The sequence below is a fragment of the Motacilla alba genome, chromosome 3, assembly GCF_015832195.1.
Source record: "Motacilla alba alba isolate MOTALB_02 chromosome 3, Motacilla_alba_V1.0_pri, whole genome shotgun sequence".
Taxonomy (NCBI): Eukaryota; Metazoa; Chordata; class Aves; order Passeriformes; family Motacillidae; genus Motacilla; species Motacilla alba.
In genome coordinates this window covers 30,357,071-30,384,279 of record NC_052018.1, presented here as the reverse complement: position 1 = coordinate 30,384,279, position 27,209 = coordinate 30,357,071, and the positions used below count along the sequence as shown (strand labels likewise).

The window sequence follows — 27,209 nt, the reverse complement described above, 5'->3', positions numbered from 1 at the left end:
CCTCCCTGTAGATTACCAGGAACTGACACACATTCTAAATCACTTTCCTCATCATATTCTAGCAGCATAAACACTAGCTCTCAATAAAATATCAACAAAATGTGCCTGTGGGTTTTGTCTTTAAATTCAACTAACAGACATTCTTGTTTTAATAAAACCAATTATGCCCACTCCTTGCCGGTTTCTTCCTGACATCCCGTATTCCTTACTGATTTCCATGCTTTCTATCCAGTCTAATAATTATAGATGATTTATTGAATGCTAGATAAAGTATTTAAAATTTTTGTCTAGCACTCATTTCTTATCAAATAAGCACAATTTCTTTCACTACAGTAATAAAACAATAAACTCACATTATGAGGTAAAAGAATTATACTCAGAAATGCAGCCTTGTCATTCAATCAATCAAGCAATAAATATGAAATGTCAAGGTAAAAAAAAAAAAGCCTGACCACTGCATGGAAAGGTTGCCACAACCTTTGTAAGAAAGTAACAGAATTATGCAAAGAAGCAATGGTGTTCTCAAGAGAGACAACAAAGGCCTTTGCCCTCCAGCATATTTTATTTCTTATTTATTATCCACTTATTCTGTCCATACTATCTAAACCTGTAGGAAACCTCTCATTTTACCATAAAATTACTACAAGGATGGACAGAAAAATACTTCTACCATAGCATTTCCAAACAAAAAAAGATTGAGAAAATTAAGAGCAGATTAACAGACTGGGGCGGGGGGGGGGGGAATGTGTGGTTTTAGTTTTGATTGTTTTGTTGGTTTGTTGGTTTGGGTTTGGGTTTGTTTGTTTGTTTTAATGGCAGTGTCTGCTCTGAAATGAGTTAGCTCTGAGCCTGGAAGGCTCAATTTAAGCATTGCTCTGCTCCCCAAGCAAGGGGGTTTTTTTGCACAACATTGACTTAGTGACTGTTAATAGTCACTAAGTACCTCCAGTGAACCTTCATAATCTCCATCAACAGAGTTATGGAGGAGGTTTTGTTTTCTAAATCTTTACCTTAATTTCAGTCATCCAACCATGAGAGAAAGCCACCTTGAGACCAGTCTTGGAAGGTGAAATGTGGGGCAGTCAGCTGGATGAAGAAGAGCTCTTTAAGCTGCAGTGAGCTCACAAAAAGAGCATAGGTATACTGTGGGATGCACGACTCTCAGAACTTTACTGCTCAGTGACAATTCCCTCATTTAGATGATACAATCTTATCTGAAATTGGGAATTTGGAGTTTAATTCAAAAGAACACAGAGAAAGCCACCTCTTTATAGGGCAAATTACAGAAAATGACAGAAAATATACTTCAGCAGGGAATTCTAGTCCTTCAGGAAATTCTAGTCCTTACATAGAGAAATACATTCTAAGATAGTGTTTTTGCTCAGGCTGCAAGTTACTTCCTGAGGGAAGCAGACAAACACTTCAAGATTCCCTCCAAGTATCCACTTCAGAAACACACATAAATTAAAAGAATTTTTCTTCATTCTGTTTTCACCTTGTGACAACACTTGATTTCAGCTCTGCTTCATGGTATTTAATCTGCCTCTGAAATGTTAATGACTATGGCTTAACTTCAGGTTGTTGATGTTGAACTTCCAACAGAAGATGGAAAGCAAATAACTTTGGCTCTTACACAGAGAAATCTCATTGTGGTTCACACCATAAACATGGCAAGGTATGTTCATTTGGAAAATTGACCTGGTGGTATCAGTGTAGTGTCAAATTAGAAATGCTGCCCATTCTTCTAAGCTCCTTAGCTCTCTCCTTCTCTGCAACTCTTCCACTCTCATCTGTGTCAAAATAGTTGCAAGCCACTGTTGGCACTTAAAGAGAAGAAAAGTGTGTTTCTACAAACAGATGATCTTTCTGAAGCACCATCTGCTGACCAGGGGGTAGAAAGCAAAAGGGAGGAATTCTTTTACTTTCTCAAGACACGTGTCTGTCTCAGGAGAACTCAGAGGGATCCAGGGATGTGAATACTTCTTTTCATCTGAGATTAAGGTTTTCCTTCTCTCCAGAACTCATTTTACTGTTGATACCCACGCCCCATTGCCTCTATCTACTTCGAAATGCTTCGAAATTTACTTTAAAATCCTTTACTATGTCTCTATATATGGTAGAAATTCTGTGGTAAAATTCTTCCTATTTCAGAAGTTTTCATCTCATTCAAAACAAACCTAGAACCTCAAATCAAACTGTGGTATGATCAACACTGGCCTCAGTCATTCATTGATATGGAAACTACAAGGTAAGATTTTCTGTAGGAGGGAATAGTGTTGTAACACAAAATCAAGACAGCTGATGATGATTTCTTATTCTGATCTAGTTTCCTATAATTTTCCTGTGATTTAAAGTTTAGTTTGCTGTATTCAGAAAATTGGCAGTTATATATTTATTCTGTATATATGTGTATATTTATTTACCAAAATAAGGCAAACAAAGAAAGCTAGAAAAGTTGGATTACAGCTAAAATGGTTATGTATGCCTGGAGCTATTTTCAATTTTCTGTGGTCATTTTGGGAGTTTTACTTCTTTTTTCTTCCCTTTTCCTTTTCTTCTTTGTAACTGTGATAACATAAGAAGAGCTGGATTTTTATTAGGAATATTGTCAGCAGATTAAAAGCTTTTTCTGGTGAATGTTTAACCTATCCAATTTGTGGGCACAATGAACAAATACATAGTAAGTCGGGACTTCACAGAACAGTTACTACAAGTATTATGAAATCTTAAACATAAAAGGAAGGTGCAGCAAAAATACATAATTTCATTGCAGATTTACATAACAATAGAAACCAATCCTTTCACTGACCATCTATAAGGCACATATTCTGAATAATTATTTTCCAGCAGCACTGAACAGGGTGTGTAAAATAATTGTAACTGGTCCTTCTAACTTCAACATGCAAGGATCTGCTCCATATGTGCAAAGAAATCCATGTGTGTATGTGTAGACACAAACATGTATGCACAGGCTCACGCACACACACTCCTTTTTCAGCTGAACAGAAAATCAAATCTTATAAATAATAGCTACCTTGCAGCAGTTCCATACACACCACTGCAATTTTTATATAACATCAAGCCCATGCAGTATGTTAAAAAGGAAGAATTATCTACAAATCATCAAATGCAGCCATTTTTGACCATTTCTTCAAGTGAAAAATGTGAGACGGTAATAAACTTTACTGGCTTTTAAGACAGCAGTAAACCAGAATTTCAGATCTACTCAATCCATAAGAATATAGAACCTACGCTTTTCCCAAAAAATTGCCTTTTTATTTCTGATTTTCTGTTTTGAGTTTTCAGAAACAAATAACTATCTTTGTCATGCTTCCCTCACTTATAATCATGCAAGTAATAGAAATAAAACCTGAAAAACTTATGGAGGCTACACATTTATTTCTGTATTTTTATACTTCCTTTAAAATACATATACTGCATCAACAGCACACCTCCAGTTCCTGAAGATCTGTCTCAGAAGTTCCTACTTGGCACCACTTTTTGAGGCCCATAAATTTTCACATCAGATCCAAAACTTCAGACCTTGACTATGAGAAACAATTTTCACATAATAAATTTTAAAGAAGTACCCAGTATATATTATATTGTCATAACAGAAATTTTCTATAATTCTCAGTAGTGGAGACATTAGTAAGTTGCACAACACATTAAATGAAATAGACATTTTTAGGTTTCTCCTCTCATCTTGGATAATATAGGAAGGTGTGTATATTGTTCTAAAAAATCCCACTAATTAACTGATTTTTGACAAAATTCAAAATTAGTGACTGACAAAAAATGACACATTTTCATTTGCTCTTATTCTGCCATAGATAATACTCTTAGCCTGAGTCACAAGACAAGTTAAAGATGATTCTGAACTGTTTTACAATCATGAATAATACATAATCATGTTTTTCATATTTGATTTGCTCTTTGAGTTTCAGAAAAACTTTAGAAGTTCCACTCCTTGCAAATTCCTATTGTTTTGAAATTTACACCAAGCCAAACTTGGAGAGCTGTAGTACCTTTCTATGAGGATTAGGAAAATATGAACTTTAAATAGAAGATTCTGAGAAGTGCTTGGAAGTCACAGCTCAGATTTTAAGTGGATTAAAATATCAGCGTAGAAATCCTTTCTACATGCCAACACCACTTTTTATTACTTACAGAGAACACCATTGATTCTGATACATCTAAAATAGCATCTTACTGTGCACAACTATCTATATTCTAGTCTCAGACAGAGTGCATTCTTGACCAACACAATATTATTTACAGTTCTGGGCCTCAAATACACCAGTTTCATTTATCATTTGGCTCAACTGCATGATTATGTACTGGTTAAAAATTCATGAGTAGTGTAGAAAAGTATAACAATCTTCTTGTTATAGCTGACCAAGCTTTAGTTGTGAAAGGATCAATTCTACTGCTCATCTGGCAATCAAAGAAAACCAGGGGAAAGGGGGGAAATATTTGATGATATAAATAAACAATATTGTTACTTACCTTATTTTAGATACCCTGACTATGTGAGAAGAATGCTGAAATATGAGTGCACTGCATGCTAGGCTGAAGCTTTTCCTCTTTGTTTTTCTTCTCTTAGTAAGAAAGGACCCTTAGGGTCAGGTTCTGCTCCCAGTGAAGACAAAAGCAGAAGTCTTCACTGGGGTTCAGGAGCAGGACAGGGACTTTAAAACATTGTTCTTCCCTTTTTTATCTTTCTGTATGGGCTTTTGTTCCTGGAGGCAATGCTGATATGAAGCTTTTAAGATTTCTGGAGTCACAATAAATAGTTGGAAGGCTTATGCTCCTAATGAAGCATCATGTTGTCATCTAATTTATCTGAAATCACTAACCCCAACTTGCCAGTATTACTTACAAAAAAATAAAGTATTGGATTAACTCTCAACTTAAAAAACAAAAGTAATTTTTAAAAATGTATTTTATGCCACTACATGTACAACCTCTGATCCGAGTTGCATAACTGCCATTCATTTGCTCAGATTTCAGTTCCCACATTCATACGCAACTCTTCTGCTAAAAGAAATTTCCTACACATAAAAAGCTGGTCTTAGCAAATGGTTATCCACTGCTGATACTTACATATGTCTCATTGCATTTCCTGGCCTACCTGTAAACAAGGCTTCTAAGAGGCAACAGTTTTCATTGATCACGACAGAAAGCAACTACAGCACATATTCTAAAATACGTTTGTATATTTTTTCTTGCAGATGTTTAATAATCAAAGAAAATTATTATCTCAGGAATTTATTTACAGCTGGAAAATCTCTCTTGAGCAGTCTGTACGCATATACATGTAACACAGATGCCACAGATGAAATTATGGTAAACCATGTTTGGTGAGAGTCCTGTTTCCAAAGAGTGTGTGTCTCACTCACCTGTTTGACTAAGTTGAGATGTGCTTCTGCTCCTTCGAGACACTATGGCAACCACTTTGGCACTAAAGCTGGAACGCCTTTTCTTCCCACCTGTTCCAACCATGCCGACAGCCGTGTCCGACTGGCTCCCGTCGATGTGCTCCAGCTTATACATCTCTCCGCTCACACTTGTGCTCTTTGTGATTCTCCCTGAAGTCCCCATCCGTCTGCCTTGCATTTTAGGAGTAAATGTACTACAGTTACAAAGTAAAAACAAACATGTTAATTTATCTGTATAACAGCATTTCCAAAAGCCTTATTTTTTTTAATCTGTGAATTAATTTTAAGTCTTGATACATTTCCATTTATTTGGTTCACAAATAAAAGCTTATTTTGATGCTCCTCGGAGTACATATTTTCAATACTATTGTTTGTCCTCCACTTTGAGGGGAACAAATAGAATGAACACTTCCCCATGTTTTTCAGAGCAACAGAAAGACACTTAGAAGTTATGTGAAGCTTCCCTGTCCATATCCCCAAATACAAAAACAAATAAAACAGCAATTTTACAACCAAAGAAAATTAATGTGGGGCAGTAGTTTAACACATGCATCTTATCAGTGCTGTTCACCAAAGACTTAAGACCTAACAGAAATAAAGATATCATCTAAATTTTCATACTTTTCACAGAGATCATGTAATATGTAGTATTTTTTAGGTCTTCAGTCTCTTACTTCATTAAAGGTAAGTGAAATAATCACAGTATGAAAGCAAAATAATTTTGAGGCAAAATGCCTAATAACCCACTAGAATTTTCATTGATTGACAGAAAAACTAATCACTCTGGCAGTTCTGTTCGAGTTCCTTTAGCTATTGAATTGCATTTGAATGTTTCTATGCAAATCCTTTTTCTGCTCCAGCATATAGAGGCAGGATAAAGTGGTCACAAACACGGTTTAGAGAACAGTCTCAAATACACAGATCACACTAATACCCAGTCCTAAGTCTGCTGTCACCAGGCAATGCCCTAGCTCTAAAGGCAATATAAAGTTAGTTGTCACTCTGTAGAGGCAAAAATTTAAGTTGCAGTGGACTCACTTCAGATGAAGTTGTAAAATCAGCCAAGCATGTAGGAAATTTATTAGCCTTGTATTGCTGATTAATAAACCTACTGGTAACATGCTATTTTAGGAATTCTTTTTCAGTTTTTCAGTATTTTGAAGTCAAATTTATTTGTCAACCAACAGTCCCGCGGTCTCCCCCGGCAAGTTCCCTCCCCAGCAGATGCAACGTCCTGCTCCTGTCCCCCATTCCCATCCACCCCTCACTACCTCTCCCCCAGTCAAAATTAGAAAGACTGGGGTTAGAGGCTTTTTTGTGTCATGGCAAGTTTCAGACAGATAGGAAATCAGGCCAGGGAAAAATAAAGGCATCAGTGGGAGAAAATATGATATCCTATAACTTCTATGGATCTGGGCCCTGCTGGAGTTTGAATCCATCCTGTGCCAAGACAGAGCCAAGAGAGTATAAAAAATTGTATCCCTAAACTATAATTAAAACAGTGTAGCCCTGTCGTACTGGCAGTTACCAAGAGTTACTAATGTGTGACCCTAGGCAAGAGCACATAGAAATAGACAGTATTCTTTGAAAATGAAGTAGGAAAAGTTAAGTCTTTGCCTAGACTATACTTAATAGAAAGATCACTATCAACCTCTTCATAGGCTTTTAACGATCTTCAGCACTCAGAATCTGCTCCTGTTAAGCTCAGATAAGAAAACACCTATACCATCAAGCACAACAAACTGCTTGATGCACCAAAGCGTTCGAGAACACATTTCAGTGGACTACCTGAAGTACACTGAGCTTAAAATAAGTTCTGTCGTGTTCTCTGCTGTCCCAGAGAAACTTTATTGACTGGGCTTTTGGTTTTGAAAGGCAAAAATATAAGACATTTTAAAGTTTCCATATAGAATTCCTTTGTATTTTATCTCAATTCTCCCCACCACGCACTCTTTCACATAAATGTGAGCGCAAACACCAACATATTCAATTATTCTAGGAAGAAATTTAGATCAAAACTCAAAAAATACCATCTTCCACACCACTATCAAAGAAAAGGTCTCTAGGGTGATAGAAGGCAACACTGTTAACTGGTTTCTTCTCTGGAGCAAGAGACACTTCACTATTTCAAGGTTCAAAGTCCTCACTTCAAGGGATTTTACATCCTACTTTGATTAGACATGGACAACTCCTTTCCAAGTGGTAATTTCTTTCCAACACTTGGAATTGGATTTCAGTGACTGTTTCTGTGTTGCCAAAAATGGCCCCTCCACAAAGCTTTCTGTGGTCATTTTGTTCCCATTTTTGAGCCTTGGAGTCATCAATTCTGTCAGTTCCTGAGTTATGCATCAATATGTCAGTAAGAGAGGGGAAATAAACTGAAAATACTTCTTTTGAGAGCATCTGTTGCCATTTGAACTATATTAACATGTGCTTTGCTGACATACTAATCTATAAACCTATAATTTCCTATAAAAGACTATAAAATCTGCAATTCAAATAAAGAATTATTTACCATATTATTGAATTTGCTCTACTGAATTTCAGGTGTTTGTGAATATAATAAATACTAATATCATGATGTTTTATGCCAGCCTTCACTTTTTTTTTTCTTTTTTTTACAATTTACCTAAAATGCTCTAATCTCACTTTATTTATTATTTATTTAGGAGGCAGTGATGTCCACCAGCTGAGAAATAAGAAAATATAGTATTGTAACTTTTGGAAAAAAACATTTTTGACGTATGAATTCACTAATTCAGGGAACACAGAAAGCTTCTGAATAATAGAGAAAATTACTTTTTTCAAAGACTCATATAAATTTAATTTTTGATTCTTTGCAATAGGTAGAGGGAACTAGAAGATTTTTCTTAATTAAAAAACCCTGAGAAATTTATAATTTAAATTAATCTTATACCTCTTTTTACCTTGCAAATATGAAGTCCTACTTTCCGAGGAAATATATTCTAGTGTACTAGTACAAAATAGCCATTAATTTTCTAGACATGGGCATAATGGGATAGTACCAAGGATCCTACAGCTGCCCAATACTTCCTCTTGTCATAACAAAGCAAACAGAGTAAGTTTTCTTTGTGTTCATCTAATCCCTGTGCTAGTTTATTATTTTTCAATAACTGAATAAGAATGGGCATTTAAAATTCAGCATTCTTATACCATCTAATTGGTTACCCTTAGAACACAGTGTTTTGCCATTACATTACTGATTATCTCTTGAAGGAAAAGATCCTAACTCACACTCTTGCTTTATTCACTGCTGTAAGAGTTTAATTTATGTATGCAGCACAAAGAAGAAAAGGACCTGCATGAATACATCTCTTTGCATTTAACTGTTTTGATAATAACATACCTCAATTTTCATTTTGTTTTCCAGACTTGCTGGGATTATTAACACATTCATTTAAATGCAGATGCAAGTTTTTGCAGTCTTGTGGCTAAAATTGGTAAATCATTAAATTATGTTTAAACCTAGTTATCATAACACAATAAATAAATATTGTTTTCTGAAGAAGTATAATGAAGAGTAACATATTTATCAGTATAGTCCATTAAGTCATAAATTAATTAATTCACTAAATTTTTATTTACAATTATTTTATGATCTTTAGCAGTTCTTCTGATTAATAATTTGGCAAATGTCTTATGTTATTTCTAAGAATTTCTAATTACAGTCATAACAACATAATTGATGTGCATATTAAGAATGGTTACAGACAATATACATGGGCCTGTGTATTCCTTCACAGATATTCAGCATAGAAAAGGAGTCGTTGCATGTTTAACTTTTGAAAAATTTATTTAATTTAACTTCTAAAAACCTCCCTCTAAGAACAGCAAGAGCAGAGGAGCCTCCCCAGCACTGGGGACAGACACTACCCCCAGGTTTCTGCATCAGCAGGGAAGACACTGCTCCCTCCACCAAGAGAAAAATGCTTTTATTTCCTGCCAAAACTTATGCAGTTGAGACAAATCTCATCTAAAGTTGTACCTGATCTACACAAGACATCAAGACTGTATTCACATGTCAGCCATCAGAGTTATGAAAGAAAGCAACACATTCAGTTTGCAAGCTGCCCCTACCTGAAAGTTGCATCTGTGGGAATGAAGAATGAGCTTTTAAGACAAAAAACTTAATCAAACAGTAGTTTGAGTTACAAACTAGCATAAAAATTAACCCTGAAGCAAATTTTATAAGATGAGCTCACTATAAGAGCATTGTGGATAATACTTGCTTATTTTAAAGTACAGAACACTCAACTATGTAGGACTGAAATCAAGCCAAGTACCTGTATTACATCACTATAGATCTTTCTATGTACAGATAACTACTATATATGTATTCAAGATCCATAAAAGCATACTGGACAAATCATTTGATTTGAGAAAATTGGTATATAGACATACACTCAGTATCTCTCAGTAATAACACAAAAAACCTGCACATTCCACCTGAAAAAGAAAGTTAGTAAGACAGTGGGTAAGAAAGCTAGAAAAATACTTGTCCATTAACTCACCTATGTAATATCTTGAAGTATATCCTTTCACAGAAAAAATCTGAACAGATTAGCCATTGCTAAAATAACAGCGTTTCCTTCATTCTCTTAGAATTACTGATGATGTATAAAAGAATATTTTAGGTGTTTATTTTCATGAGCCCTCATTTTTACTCCACCCATTTTCCCAAGAATGCAAGCCATGAGTAAATAAATGATGCCCTGTATTCCTTGCTGTGTAGATGATGTTGTAAGCTCTTTTCAGGCAGTTGCAGCAACTTGAATCTTTCAGCAGAATCCCTGGCCCCCACCAGCACAAGCCACTGAGCTTCCCCTCTGCTGACTGCAGCACCACGTACTCACGCATAGCCCCTGTGGCTCCCTTTTGCAATGAGGTAGCTCATGAATACTAATAATCTTCTAGACACATAATAGCTCTGGACCAAAGGGAAGATATTTTTATAATGAAAAACATTAAATTTCTAAATATAGATGTCTTGTTATTAGTATTATATGATATATAATCAATAAATACAAACAATTAATTAATTATCTACAAATTTCTTTTTCATTCTAAGAAAATATTTATATTTTATCTTATATATGATATATTACATTTGCTGCAAAATAAATTGCTGTAAATTTTAAAATAAATATTTATAAATATTCATTAGCATTTAATAAATTAATTGAAACATGGTGCTTTACAAACCAAAGGACAAACATCTATTCTATATTCTAATTCCCTCTGGTTATTCAAAAGAATATTTTAGACCATAAAAGTTGGTTCGATCAAGTAATAATTTCGTACAATCTGTACCAACTGGAAGTACATATTGATTTAACATGCACATTGATCATATATTAGATTGTCCTGGGGTGAAATATGTCCTATGAAATAGCTATTAAAATCACAAAAAAACCCCTTGATTCTGCTGTCAAGTCATCATATTAGAGTCCTATTGGTGAATAAAGATATTTGAAGATCCGTAATTTGTAAGTTGTATCTGTTGCTGACAATATTCCTATATTGCATGAAAGTGTCACTCAGTGCCACAGCTGCTCCCTCTGGGTTGACACAACCCCAGCCCCACAGTGTTCAATGTGTAAACTCTCACTGAACTAAGGGCTGGGGAAGATTTCATTACAGCAGCCTCCTCTGGGAGCTTAACTGCTTCAAATCCTACTTTGGAAGATCAGGAAATTTCCATATTGGAACACAGTATATCAGAATCTGGGCTGTGACAATGCTTTTCTCAGGAGCACATTGACCACTGAACTGTGCCAGCTTCACAGCTCTGGCAGATTTCTGCCTTTTAAACTTGGAAAATTAGCATTTCTCTATGAAACGAAAGAATAACTATTCAGAAAGTAAGCCTGAACATTACGAAAGATAAGCAGATTTCAACTGTTTTCCAAGCAAAAGATAAGCAGATTTTTTATTATTTGCCATGAACATTTCAACTTAATTTATATTGTCTGAAACAAGCAGAGCAATTGTCTCTGTATGCGGGAGCCCGTGTGTCTGCCTGCACATACCCAAGGCACCATCAGCCTGAAGCCAACTAATGACATGAATCATAAAATGAAACCAACACAAAAGCAGCCACTCCAGGGGCAATGTTCAGGGTTAACTAATGCTATTAAAGCTGATGTGGAAAGGCTCATGTGAATCAAAGGACAAACAGCTCAAATGACCCAAACTTGACTCCAATATAGCCATGCATATATTCAGTTAAACTGTACCAAACACAGAAAGGATGTAAATCTGTATCAAGAAAATAGATATTGGGGGGGTGTGTGTGTGTATGACAAACACAATAATGGGTAGGTCAACACTGAAGGAAGCTTTTTTCAGCATCAAGAAAGCTGAATTCACCAGTTTTTCTTTCTTTGCATGACATACAGGAGTAATGTTATTTTCCCTGTTGATTTTTTTCCCTCTAAAGGACGAGGTACTGAAGTACCTGTGGTGTCACTGCTCTTCATGTAAAAAAGCCACTTCATTGATATGAAATAGATTGCTCACTGCTCCTTTTCAAAATTAGAGAACAGCAACAGGCAACAGCAACAAAATAGGAAATGCAGGAGGAGAATCTGAAAAGCTAAATGGGACAATGCAAGGTCAGGACTAACAAAAAAAATGCAGATAAATTTTAAAAATATAGTAAACTGAGATGAAGAAAAAGCAAGTGAGAAGTCCTCTGAGGTCTGAGCCATGGCTAGAACTATTTTGCTACGTTTCTTTAATCTAAAAATAACAAGTCCTGCCTGTTTAAAATATTAGCATAATGTACTTAAACTAAAAGTTTATGGATTACATTTCATTTTTATCAACTGCAGTAATTAAATGAAAAACCAATTAAAATAATTTTTTAGTCTTTTTGAAATCATTCACAAAGACTGCTGGTGATTTGACAGTTTCTTTGAGAGAGGAAACATAATTAGATAGTTAAAAATGCAGAAGCAATGCTCTATAGTACATTTTTCATGTACAGATGTTCTGAAGGAATTAAAGACTTCATCTCCATCCCTCTCTGACAGATACATAAAGCAGTTTATAATGATGGATTTTCAAAAATCATTATCTTTAGATAATGAATAATTAGAGCATTAATTACTCTGGTTTCACCTTGGTGTTGTATACAAATGACCTCAGAACCAGAAGTTTCCATCTGTAATAGACTCTTTGGGGGTAAAGAGGATACATTATATTCTTTAAGCAGCTTATCTAAATTTTTTTCATTTATATTGCCTTCATGGTATAATTTGGAGGCTACTGCCCTCTATTTCCCCCTGAAAAAAGCAGAAGTTGTGACTCAGGTTACATCAGAGTGCCTGTCCTTGCCCCAAGACAGATCACCTGAGCAGCAATATTAACTAATGACAGTTCATGCTCAATGTGTTTCTCTCTAATGAAACTGGGAAGTGCACAGTTAATGAAACTTTTCTGGAGTTCAGTTTTCAGCTGCAGTGACTTGGATAATCAAAAACAAAGTAGGACTGGCAATTTACTTCAAGTGTTGCAGTGGATGCTTGCACTGTAGAGATTTTAGACAAAAATTGCCTTGTCTGTTACCTATATCTATTCTGTTTGTCAAACATGAAAAATTTAGGTAGAAATTTTCCATGCCTAGTTTCTGCCCATGGTCGAATTTCTTCTTTTATCTATTCTAAGGTCCAGCTGATTATACCATGGCAGATTTCCTGGCCCTTCTGAAGGAAATTACAAGGAAAAAGAACCAAAACCAAAACCAAACAAAAACCCAAAACCAACAACAAAACCAAAATTATCAATTCACTTCACTTTGAGAAGTGGCTAATGCCTGACTGAAAGATTCCAATGACGTGATCCTTCCATTTGGCACAAATAGAGTAGCTGCCAGTTCTTTTGAGTACCTGCCAATTTGGTAAAACAACTTCCTTAAGTGATACCTCTCATGTTAAAAGATTACAAAGAAATCAACTGTTTAGATACCAGGAAACTTTCCTGTTACAAAGTGGCATTGCACTCACTCCTGGGCCCTATTGCTAAATCGATAGTACATTTCCTGAATATTACTATTTTGCCTCCAGGTCAGAGGCAGAATGTTAGCACCTGCCAGGAATTGCACCTCTTGTCTGCTCTGCATTTGGGAGAAATTAGCTAGACTGTCCAGGATGCAGGGAGGTGGGAATTATTGGCCATCAGGCATGAGTCAAGACAAATCAACTGGCTGGAGTACAGAGAGGTTTAATGGACAATAATCCCTGGAAGGAAGGAGTTCATGGTGATGCTGAAGTAGAAAGAGAATAAGAAAAGTGAGGAATAAATTCTTTTTATCACTCCTTCTGAAAAAAACCTGTTCCTAAAAATTCCTGTGGAAACTGAACGAAAGAAGTCTTTTCAATGTCCTATCACAAGTATTTAGTATATTATGACCCCCTCAAAGGATGGCCAGTTTATCATTTGTAGCCACAAAACACTCACTATCCTCTCTGCTTTTGCAGAGAAAGCTTTTTCATGTGCCATCATTCCTTTTCACATGGTGAACTCAGCAACCATGCCACCATGCAATCTCTTACTCTGTCATTGGGTGAAACAAACCAGAACCCTAAAGAATCGTGTGTGAGTTTTGCTCCAAACTTCCCTCATGATGGGAATGTTGAATCCACAGCATCAAGGCACAATAAACTCCCATGCAACAGGCAGCATATGACCACCAACACAGACATGTCTGAAATGACTTGTCACTAATGACATAAAAACTATGGGGCAAAGAGTGATTTCTCAGAGCAGTAATAAACCAGGCAAGTGAGAAGACCATTCTTTATTTTTTTTACAATTCCTGACTCATTCTCTAAACAAGTTTAGAGAAGGCTTTATCCCTATGGCTTCACCTCAAAATCTTGATCAGGCTTTTTGCAATGTAAATACCTTTTTTTTTTTTTTTTTTTTTTTGCAAAAATGAACATTACTACCATCCTGAACTTTAAAGAAACCCTCCTCATTTATCAGTTTTGATGACAGCTACAACACAATTGTCCACATCTGTGAAGCGGACATCCCTAAGTCCTTGCTAACCCTGCTAGGGAATTTGCATTAACTACAAATTTCATTTTGCACTGTAATAAAACTGTATTATCTTACAAGGCTTGCACTGTTTGTTCTTATATCCATGTTTCTCTATTTTAATTGTTATATTTTAAGCAAAGTAGCACTCATACTATTGCTACTCAACACAGTTATGTGAAGACTGACAAGTTTTCTATCAGCTTGAGCTTTTGGTGTACATAAAAACTAGACAAGGAGTTTAAAGTTTTGTTTAAAATACCTCTCTGTGTTGGCAAAGATCATTTACTCCTCTAGGAGAAAACTGAATCAAGGTATCAATTTGTTAAGCACACACAGAAGTCTCCCCTCCCTGTTTTTAAATAAAGATATGAACTATTGTTATTTTTAAACCCAGATTTAAGATGTTACCATTATGCCAATGTGTTCCACAGCATGTTATTAATAACCATTAAAAGTGTATTAATTCTTGAAAAAATGTATCACTATCTTGAGTGTAGACTTGTTAAAGAGTTTAATGGGTTTTCACTTTCCTGTGAAAGTCACATGGTTTTTTGGCTTATAAATTTCCAATCCAGAAAAAAGACTGTTATTTGTATATTTTAATACAAAATAAACATTGCATTGTAAATAGACAAATGACTTTAATTAGTGTAGACAAGTTCTAGTATCTCTATTTCTTTTCTTGAAAGGAGGAATTCCAATTTACATAGAAGAGGTAGGATTTCACACTTACGAGAAATATAGCCTAATCATCTTAAAAAATCTTGCTCATTAAAATTGGAGGATCTACAATTTGTCACAAGAAAAAAATACCCAGGTCAATAAATACTCTTAAAAGTCAAGTTAAATTTGCAGAGACATAATTTTAAAAATAAATTGGGAACTTAGTATTTTGACCATTAAAAACGGAAACTTCAGAAAAGAGAACAGCACTATGTCCCCAAAGCCATGTCAGTTCACATTAAGAAAAGAAACTATTTACTTTTCAATGAGCACCATTGCACTGGAGCTTTGACAGCTGATTAAAACCAAATCACATTGAAGCATTGATTCTGGCGATCCATAGTCCAGCTGATGAACTGCAACTGCAGCCAGCTATAAATTTGCAAGACCTTAGCTATGCAGGCTTTGAAAGCAGGTATAACGTGGAAGATAAATGGCAAATGAGAACTTGGTTCAAGATTCTTTAGAAATGTGACAACTGAAAAGGTTGATCTGATTCATACGTGAATTTATATGCAGCAGAATTCATCATTTCTGCTGCTTCTGCACGTATTTGACTCTGTGGTGCTTTCAGCCTGAGAAATATGGAACAGATCTTCCACTTCAAAATACAACACATGGCAGAATTTAAGCAGAAACCCAGGAAACACCCCTTTGAAAATGCCACTTGAGTGCCAGCTTTCAATACGATGCAGACTGATATTGCCACACCACTGTCTGTGCAGCTGGGGAGATTTGTAGGATCTAGCTCTTAATACATTGTGAACACCTACTTCTAAGCAAGAGACCCAGCTGAGCACGCTGGCAGAGCACTGTGATCATGGTTACCTGATGGCACACAGCTAGGAATGCATGAGGCATGCAGGGGTTTGGGTTTCTTTAAATCTGCTTGGCAGCGCCACAGCACACAAGATGATCTACTATGCCTTCATCTATGACACCCTGAAGGCTCTCAGAACCCAAGAATGAGGAACCACCTTGATTCCAAGTACATGATGTCGCCTTTTCCAGACAAGGATCTGTGTTGATAACACCTTGATTAATTAAAAAATATTTATTTTTATGCAGAATATCAGTAATGAGAGCTATATACCCTAGGAATACCCAATTTTACCTAGTATACACAAACAGATTCCTCTTATGCTAGGCTCCAGCACTGCACATTCCACTGCAAATTTATAGAGCTCAATCCTTTCTTTATATAATGTGAACTTGCCCTTACACTGGTTTGTTAAGAAATATGGGATCAAACGTAAGTAGGATACAAAATATCTCATACTCCACACATTTTCACAATCTTCTCCCAGGTTTAGATAATGAGTGTGGCATAGTGAATATCCTCCACAAAGACAGTCTGAAATTACTTGTGAATTTGTTCCTATTTTCCAGGAGATTTACTTTTATTGATGAATAAGCTTTAGTGTTCTGTTGTTGCCTCCACTAGTTCTTCTTGCAATATTTATATCAATAATTAAAAGATTTTACATTCATTTTTTTCATGAGAAAAGTATTTTGACTATACCCTTAGTCACTGTAGCACAAATTCAATATAAAGATTTTAATTAATTTTGTAATTAGCATGAAATGAATGGGTTTCTTTATTTCAACACAGACCTCAGTCTCATCAAATGCACGAAAAACCTTGGTGTGTTGTTTTCCTTCACTGTTATGACATGAAGTATAACTTTGCGCAGCTGGCTCTGTGGTGCAGTAGTGCTGCATTTTACTGAATCAGTGTGCTGAGAATGGTGGCTGCAGCCCTTGTCTGAAGAGAGGGCAGGGGAAGGAGTGAACAACTGTATTGCACCAGTCACATCTCATACATTTATGATGTAACAAGCAGCATTATTGGGAATCCTGAGAAGAGGTCAGAAGACCCTTCAGACTCTATCTAGCCCCTCACCACCATAACTTGTATCAAACTAGCTCCAATACTATGTGGGAGGATGGAAAACCAATGGGAGAAAATCTATCTCCAATCCAGAGAGTGACCTTTGGCTAAATCATCTTGAGAGATCTGCAGCTCAACGCTGCTTTTTATCCTCAGTGAGACTGCAAACCTTCAGTCACTTCACTTGGCTCCAAACTAAAGACACTGAGCATTTTGTGCAAGAGAACAGCATGATAAGCAGCATGAAATGAAAATCTGAAAGAGAGTCAAAGAACAGGTGAGGCTGCAGGACAGTTTTGGAGATCGCAGGGTCTGACTCTCCTGCATACTGCAGGTGTGATCAGAGCAGGCTGCTCAGGGCCATATTTGCTTGGGCCTGGACATCCCCAGATACACAGGACTGTGCAAAATCTCTGTATCACCTGTTCCAGTGTTTAATAATTTTTGCAGAAAAAATATTTGTATTGTGATTTGCCTTATTTCAGTTTGTGCTCATCCTCTCACTGAGAAGAGTATGGCCTTTTTTCTCCACTCTCTCTCTGCAGACATTAATGCACATTGATAAGACCTCCCTTGAGCCTTCTCTACTCCAGGGTGGACACTCAGCTCTCTTGGCCTCTCCTTGTGTGACAGACACTCCAACCTCTTCACCATCTTCATGGCCCCTTGCTGGACATGCTCCATTGTCTCTTGTACTGGGGAGCCCAGCACTGACTTAGAACTGCAGAGATGTCTCACTAGAGCTCCTCAACTCTACTGAGTGGGAAGGATCACGTTCCTCAGCTTGCTGGCAACACTCTTCCTATTGCAGCCCAGCATGGTGTTGGTCTTCTTTAATGCAAGGAGGCACTGTTGGATCAGGTTTATTTTAGCATCCAGAAACATCCTAGGGATTTTCCTGAAAAGCTGCTTTTCAGCTGCAAAGCTGTGTTCTAGCTGTGCGTCCCCAGTGTGCAATGGCACATGGGGTTACTGCTCCCCAGGCAGAGGATTTTTCATTTCCTTTGTTGAATTTAATGAGGTTCCTAATGGCCCATTTTCTCCATAGTGGAGGTCCCTCTGAATAGTGCCACACCCCCCTACTATATCAACTATTCCTATCAGTTTTCTGTTGTCTGCAAACCTGCTGAAGGTGCATTACGCCCCATCATTCCAAACACCAATGAAGATGTTAAAAAGTACTGCCTTAATATTGACCCCAAGCATACACCACGAATGATTTGCCTCCAGCTGGACCTTGTGTCACAGGTCACAATGCCCTGAGCCTGGGATTCAGCCAGTTTCCAATCTGCCTCCCTGTTTACTTACCTAGGCTGTACTTCCTCAGTTTGTCTGTGAGGGTGTTTTAGAAGAGGGTGTTGAACTTCTTAGCAGAGAGAAGATAGAGAACATCTGATATTTTTCTCCCATCCAGCAAGCAAGCCAACTAATGAAGCAAGGCCATCAGGCTGGTCAGGCTTGATTTGCCCTTTGTAATTTCATGCTGACTATCCACAATCACCCCCTTGTTCCACACATATGTTTGGAAATAGTTTCCAGGATTATTTGTTCCATCACCTACCCAGAGGTTGATCTAAGGCTGACAGGCCTATAGTTTCCAAGATCCCTTTCCCTTCTTGAAGATAGTAGTGATGATTTTTCTTCTAGTCTTCAAGAACATCCCCTGAATGCCACGTTCCAAAGATTATTGACTGGCTTTGCAATGCCATCAGTCAACAACTGCTCATTTAGTATTCATGGGTACACCTTGTCATGTGCCAATAACTTTTACGTGTCCAGTTTATTTAAATGTTCCTTGATCAGATCATTCGCTGCTGAGTCCTTGCTCCAGACTTTCCCTTTGGTCATCAGTGTACTACAGAAACCTCCTGGATTACTTGTGCCCTACTGCATTGCTCAACCAGCAGATACCTGGATGGTTTATGTTCTCCATGAAAACCAGAATCTACAACTGGAAGACAGTTTCATCTAATTCTTCCTGATCGAGAAGTCCATAGCAGACACCCACAATATAATGACATTGGTTGGGCCTCTAGTCCAGACCTACAAACTCTCAGCTGGTTCATCACCCTTCTCCAGGCAGAGCTCCCTGCACATTCTGCTCTCTTACAGAAAGGGCTTGCTATCCTTCTTTGCTGTCCTGCCCTGTGTTTCTGTGGATTGCAGCACTCCAGTAATATGAGCTATCTCACCACATCTCTGTAACCATGCCCTGCAGCTGCACAACAAACCTCCAATTCCTCTTGCTTGTTCCCCATGCTTTAATAGCACAGGCCATCGGGAGAGCCACACACTTGTGTTCACTTCCCAGAAAAGGTATGAGAGCTTTCCCTAAATGCTCTCCTCTCAATCACATCCTTATTCATATGCATAAACTCTGGGTGGCTCCTCCCTGCGCTGTTCAGTTGTTTATGAGGTCCTGGCTGTCTCCATATCCCTGCACCCATTGCCTATCAACCCATCAACCACTTCCTCACTTGATCTCAAATCATCATTTCTCTACTCCATCATTCCTGTTTTAAAGCTCAAGTGTACTGGAGTTAAGTGTCAGAGTACTGAAAGAACAGCTACACAGAAGTTGTATATTCCATTCTGGAAATCAGGGAAGAAAATGTTTGTCAGGTAGAGTCTGACAGTACAAACTTCAGTGACATACAGAGAACATAAATGCCAAAAAACCATATACGAGTTTGTGATACAAGCCGTTCAGTGGCATGGCATAACATGTGAAATAAATTAGAACTGGATTAAATCCACTGTTACAACTCATTACATTATCCTCTTTCCTTGATAAGCTCATATAAAATATTTTAATTACACTTAAGCATTCAATTTAAAAAAGCATATAAAACCAGATTAAAATTTGGCACAGACATAATGATATTATATCACACACTGATCAACATAAAAAGCCATAATTCTTAATAAGACATAGTTTTCAAATTTAAAATGAGAGATAACAGTAATATTCCTAATGCAGGGGCAATTTGTTTGAAACCCAGAGACAGTGAGACAAATTCACATCAAAAAAAATTATTTAGTCTTTCATAAATTTAGCAGATTTTATTAAATCGGATTTAAATGAAAGACCTTGTGGTAGCTTGTTATTCCTCCAAAAGAGAAGCCTCCACCTCACCTTTACCATGCAGGACAGCTCCCTACTTAACAGCACCAAGAAGTCCAGGTTATCTGCATAAACAGGTTACAAATTGAAAGTCATGCAATGACAGAATCTGGCATAATTTTTTATTAAGTCAGCAAATGTCCTTCTTTGTCTGATCAAGCCCATATGGTGCTGATTAATCATCATGGGTTCTTACTTATCAATCATTTGCATTAAACCACAAAAACATTTCCTTCCGCTTCATTTAGGATGCGAGAAATGTTTCAGAGCCATACACAGTAATGTCTCAGGCACAAAGTACTGCGTGACTGTATCATGAATCCATAAAGACCATGATCAATGAAAGCAAATCTCCATAAAGAAGGACTGATAATTTGACTTCACTCATTAAATGCACACCAACTCGAAATTCACAAATCTGATTCTGATTCAAATCAGAAGTGCCAGAACTTTTTGTTTGCACACCAAAAATTCCTGGTAATTTTTTTCCTCACCTCCAACTAGAGAGCACAGCAGTTAACCAGACTTCCCAGAATGGTAATACGAAAGATGCTTTGAATAACTTCATATACAGAGTAGCTTATCCATGCAAAGCCATTTGTTTTAACACATACCTGAAAATGCTAAACAAATTAGAAAGCAAGAACCTATTTTATAAACTTGTATTTAGAACTTGCATCAATCACTTCAGGTTACAAATCTGAATCCCAGACTACTCTTCAAGGTAAGGATATTTGTTGAATGACTTAATTTAGTGAAATGGCAAGAACTGAGCAACCTCATTTGAGTTTCTATATGCTAACTAGGTTCATATCTAGAACATATGTGGAGAAGAAAAATAGGTGCATATTTATGATCAGATATTCTGAACTCAAGGAAAATTTCTGACAAAATCTGTTACACATATCCTTGGGAAAAAATCCTATTCTTGTTGAACCTGACAAAGACACCATGAGACACTAGTTGAGAAAAATTCTGTGTCTATGAAATAAGGTGTTTTGGTATGAAGAAAGACCCTTGTAAGAGTGTCAAATAGTGAAAAGCTAGGACATTATGAAATGCAGCATTTAAGGACATGAATTGAAATTATTTTAAATACATTTACTGTCCCACTGCAGTGTTCTGCTGGATTGTGGATTACTGCAGCTGTCACGTTATACCTCCACCAATCTGAAATATGACTTTAAACACCTTTGTGAACATTCCTTGAAAAGAAAATTAGGTGTATCTAGCTCAAACACAGAGGCCAGTTTCTGAGTTTTCCCAACATCCCCCCCTTTTTGCATAAACATACAAAACTCCTGCAGCTGATCTTCTCAGACACTGAGCCTGTCTAGAGGTATTCTGAGTGGTAAATGATGCCTTCCAGACTTATATTAGGCAGATTTCCTGGTAGGGATAATTTTTTTTTTTTTTACAGTTTATAATTCTTCTTGTATTTTAGAACACCTAAAGTCAAATTTTTGACAGTTCAGGAACTGGCAAATGTAATCAAAGACTACCAAGCTAATCCTAGAGCATTTGTAGTTGCTGAGAGTTTTGTCATCAAGTTAAATGAAAACAAAAACCAATGTGTGCATCTAAAAAGCCCTAACCCCAGAACAGATTAGTATCAAGGATGAAGGATGTATTTGATTATTGATCATGGAAATGAATTAAACTACTTCTGAACAAGAAATTATTGATCATGGAAATGAATTAAACTACTTCTGAACAAGAAATATCAAAATTACTACATGAATAATAGTTTCAAATCTAGTAATTTATCATATACATGAAAACAGCAAAATAAATGCATGTAAGTAGGGAAAAATACTTTGAGAAAGAAAAACTAAGCTTTTATGAAAAAAACTGCTTAACTGAAAAATCTAGTAATATTTCTGCTGTAATACCTTACTGACATACTGATTACACTGATTCTTAGCCAACAATGAGAGGACAACCTGTGTACATTAATCTATCATCTTCTCATGGGAAGTTTGCTTTCTGTTTAATGCACAACTGCAAAAATATTGTTATCTTAGGCCAGTCATGGAAGACAGTTTATATGAGCATAACATTTTTCACAAATTCTTATGTTGTGGTTATCCAGTTTCAAGGATTTCTGGTTGTGTTATGGCACTCAGTGAAAGAGGGAGTGTGATGCAATTGAAGCTGCATGGAGAACTCACCTGATCCTGCCCCGAGGGCGCTCAGATTGCTCTGACATAAAACTTGTGCTGCTGAGGCGAGAGGCACTGCTGGTTCGGGAAATGGCTGACACATCACTGACATCACTATCTGATGATTTGGCAGAGACGTTATCACAACTTCTGTACTGATCTGTTTGTATATTATACTAGAGATCAAGAAAAGAAAGGGTGAGGAGTCTCATCAAAACAGAACACATTCATTGAGACAACACATGACCTATGTATGACAATTCTCTTTAACTGCTTTTAGATACAACAAAATGGTATGAAATTCAAAGATATGCCTACATTAAGTAATGCCTTTATGTCTAGTGCAGAAATGAAACATGTTATTTATGGACTAAAGAAGATACTTGGAATAAAATAACACATTGGGAATTAAATGGGCTGTTGGTTCTTCAGCACACTAGAACTACAATAAAGAAATATTTATATGAAATATTTATGCAGCAGACAGACATCTCAAGCACATGCACACCATCCATTTGGCTGTAGACTCTGTTTTAAATTTTTAAAATAATAAAAATATCTGTTATGAAATACCTTCACATAGAACTGCATACGAGCCTGAATGAAATGTAATGCTACATGAAGGTATAAGTGATTGATATCAGTTCCTAAGCTCTATAAAAAAAGAAAAAAAATTACATTTTCTATCTAAAAATTTCTTTTTGTATTGTGATACTAGAGGACTAGTTAGGCAGAAGGCTAACTCAGTAAATACAGTATGTTTTCCCAGGCAATTCCCTGATCTAGTTGCTTTTACATCTGCACATGCCCAAGAACTAGCAGAAGACCCAACAGGATGAATATGTGGACAGATGTAGAAGTTACTTCACATTTCAAATCAACTGTCACACCACACGTTACATAATGCTCTTATTGCTCATACCATCCACCAGACAGGTATAAAAGGAAGCTTCAATCCTAGCAATGTCACACTTACCTAAATCTTCACTCATAGATATATGAGGACAAAATGGTTTTCTGGCTCACAAAACTAAAACACACTGTCATTAGAGGAAGGTACTCTTGGCTGGAAAGGAACCAAACCAGTGGCACACTTCCCAGGGTATATTATGGGAAAACTATTAACACATAGGAGCACTAGGCAATTTTTGACATGACACTCTAGGGAGTTCATTTTCCAGATCTGTGCTCTGTAAAATTACAAGTCATAAAGGTTTATTTTTGAATCATACACAAACCTGTGGCTGTCTGTGAATATACAAACTCCGACTAGGCACTGGGTTGCTGGCTGAGTTACTCAGCAAATGCCATGACTTAATTTCAAAAACCTGGCAAACACAAGCTTGAGTTTGTATAGATGAGTGTATCAGGTCTCCTTTCCTTAAGCCAGGTTTATCTTCTCTTGCTCCAGTGCCTTTCAGCAACTATGCTTGTGCACATGTGGAAACTTCGTGGTAAGACATTGAACATAAATTGAGGAAGTCAATAGGAGTAGAGAAAGGGAAGGAATAAAGCAAGTCTAATTGCAAATATAGAAATCTACAGGACAAATGGAGATTATATAAATTTACTGTCTCACTGTGTTTCTCAGGTGTGCATTAGAACACTGCTTAGCAGAAACTCTAAGCAATACCCTGTGAGGGCCTTACAGTGGCTGAGTAAAAACATCTGCAGGAGATAAGGCTATAACTTTATGAAAATGGGTACCAGAAAGGACTCAAGTACCACGATGTTCAAAAATATTTTCAACTACAGCAGGAATTTATTGGGAGGCTCTCTTTACAAGTGACTTGTGACTTCACTGAATAAATGCCCAATGGGGTGAGACTATGCTGGTAGGTTTATTCAGATCACCTTTTGGTAATGTAAAAGTAGAGTCTGCTACTTGTAGAGTCTGTTAAACAATTCTGCTGATTGCTATCCTTCAGACTGCAAGATCAAATGGTAACTCCAAAATGGAAACATAAACCATACTAATTCTTAGCAGACATATTTCATAATATGGTATCACATTTTCCTTCTAAAATCTAAAAAAAATATTCAAAGCAAGAATTGAAGTTTGAAAACTTTTTACTTAGGCTAAATATTTAGAGGCTAGAAAACTGAATGGTTAATTGTCTCCAGCATAAGTTAAATTGTCCCAGCCCTGAATCAAACTTGATGTTTTATGCAAAATTCCTAAAGAATTCCCAACGAGTCCCTCAAGCTACTCTAAATGAGACATGAACAAATATGAAAAATATCTGGACACATTGAATGATCGGGCTTTCCATTATGCTAAATAGATTTGCAATCTGCAAAATCATCCCATTTAATAATAAAATTTCTGTTGATTTCAGTGAAATAGGGATTTCACCCATCCCATATATTGAGATTATATCTACAAATTAATCCTCTGAAGTTGAGGTTTCAAAAATTTTTGTTTAAAATATAACCAAGCAATCTTTCTCAAATGCATGGGGTTTCTTATGTACAGCAACAGACTGTTTCAGAAACACCTCCATGCTTAATTTGTATTTGCTGAAGACAACCTGACTTCTTCCCTCTGCCATTACAAGGTCCAATTACTTCTCTTTCTCTCCAAAAAGTCCATATTCCCTTTGTGGCCTTTGGTTTGAGAGTGTACACAGTGAACCTGCTGGGGTAGAAGACTTAGGTGGTCCCAGAGCAACCATGATATGCTGCTGGAGAAGGCAGACACCCCCATCATAGAACCATCAAGGCCAGATGCAGTGACTTCTGGAAGCTGTCCTGCTGGAAGTCTTTCTTCTAAGTACTGAGGGAGGTTTTGGCTGCTGGCCTTTGTTCCAAGCCACACCTGAATCCAGCTGTTAGCACTCAACTTATGATTCAACAGGTGGACTGGGTATGTCATGAAAAAGACCCCCTGTTTCACTTGTACTGAATTTGTTCCATCTTTCATGGGGTATCTAGGTGAGCTGGGAAGGATGGGGAGAGGGGAGAGAGGGAAAGCATCAAGCATGGTTGTGCAGCTTACTGGTTAGAATACTGGGAGAGAAGTTAGAAGTCCCAGTTTGTGTATCAGTGGCTTTTTAGAGATTCAGCCTCATCAATTCACTGTTCAGTATCAATATGAAACCATTTACTGGTGCAGGGGTCTTCAGCCCAGGTATCATCCTGTAAGTGGCAGCTATATAGATACCCTCACTCTGCTTTTCTCCCTATAGTCCAGCAGTTAGAAAAATGGAATTGTTTTGTAGCTATCAGACTGGCTTAAAAGACAGTTTTTCATATGTTGGTAAACAGAGTATTTTACAGTGAGATGGGACATAAAGAAAAAAATGAATCCATGTCTTCTTCTACTTGCCTTGTATTGCAATCACACAGCTATTGCAAAAAAACATGGAGCATCCCTTCCTAAATGAGATTTTCATGGCATGGCTGAGCTTTTCCTATCCCTTTATACTGTATGGCACAGCTGTGATTCCCAAGAAATTGAAAACCTTTCCCTTCACAGAAATAGAGATTAGCACAAAAAGTAGTGATGCTGAAAATTAATGCTTAGTGCTACAGAGTTTACATTTTACTACCACTGCTTCTGGATTTAGCTTTTCCTTCTTATACCTGCTGCTTCTAATTAATTCACTGACTTCTACAGGAGGCATACAAGTTGTCCTAATGATTTCCTACCTACCTCTGATACAATCTGATAATCAGTCATCTTAGCTAACAGATGAACAAAATTAAGGCAATTCTGAAGTTACGCTTTTTTCCCTTCAAATACAGAGAGAAATAAATAGTATTATTCCACAAATAGTGCTCATTAAAATAAGAATATTTTACTGCTGCAATACACCTGAATGTATAATTCAGAAGAAAAATAACATGGCCTAAGATAGTCTTCTATGGTACCTGCAATGAAGTAATGCCTGCAGGTTTCCAACTGGGCTCAAAAACAATATGAAAAAGTACTACTGAAAAGCAAAAAGCTGCTGCTGTTGGAAACTGCACATATATTTGCAATAAGTTTCCCTGAGATATTTAAACATTACATCATTTTGAAGCTTCAAAATTAAGTATATTTTCAGTGCAACCACTTCTCTTTCAACTCTATATCTTAAAGCTTATGTAACATTTCTTTTCCAAGGTGCACAATTCATCCCATTAGGAGATTCACTGAAGTTTGCAGCAACTGCAATAGAAATTACTAAAGAGTAGGTGTGTTTTTTTAACCATTAATAACAGCTAGTTTCAAATGCCAAAAATATCTGTGCTTTTCTTGCCTGCATTACAGAAACAGACATCCATAAACAGCTGGAATGCAGTTCTTCCATTCACTTTACCACCTGTTGGTTCTTGCTCAGCAGCAAAAGGAGAAAAAAGGGGTGTGATGAACTGCAGATGTGTTAATATCAATGGGAAGAGCATAGCTACAAACCAAAGAGTGTACTTCACGAATTATTTTACAGATCCGTCACGACTAACAATGTTAGCAATTTTACTGATTATAAGGCACATCTTAGAAGTCATTTAACAATTCACTAGAACATATTAGAGAGTATTTCTAATATAAAAGTATTTATATTCCCAGATTTAACTCCCAAAAACATGAAGAATACAAGAGTTCAGAGCTTGGAAAATTAAATGAGTGTGCTGTCCTTTGACTGCAAAAAAAGCCCCAACTGACTAACCCTGACAGGTATATACCTTGTTATGTGCTTAAAAAGAGGAAATGAAATGAGAAAATAAAATGGCTTTAAAATGAGGTCATTAACATGAGGAAAGGGAAATACAGACCAGATGCACAGATTCATCCAGGGACTTACACAAGTCTTGAGATA

At 36.8% G+C, this 27,209-nt stretch overlaps 1 protein-coding gene across 48 annotated transcripts in view; it reads right to left on the bottom strand.

Moving 5' to 3' along the window:
* Positions 1 to 27,209, bottom strand: part of RIMS1 (regulating synaptic membrane exocytosis 1) — a 301,642-nt gene that overhangs the window by 35,248 nt on the left and 239,185 nt on the right. For 38 of the 48 annotated variants that reach the window (XM_038132937.1, XM_038132940.1, XM_038132947.1 and 35 more), the window contains 2 exons: positions 22,417 to 22,583; positions 5,403 to 5,635 (listed from right to left, as the gene is read on the bottom strand). The exons of the other annotated variants lie outside the window; for them this stretch is intronic. In XM_038132937.1, the coding sequence (XP_037988865.1) occupies positions 5,403 to 5,635; positions 22,417 to 22,583 (400 nt within the window). The remainder of the gene's footprint in view (positions 1 to 5,402; positions 5,636 to 22,416; positions 22,584 to 27,209) is intronic. 48 annotated transcript variants of the gene reach the window in all.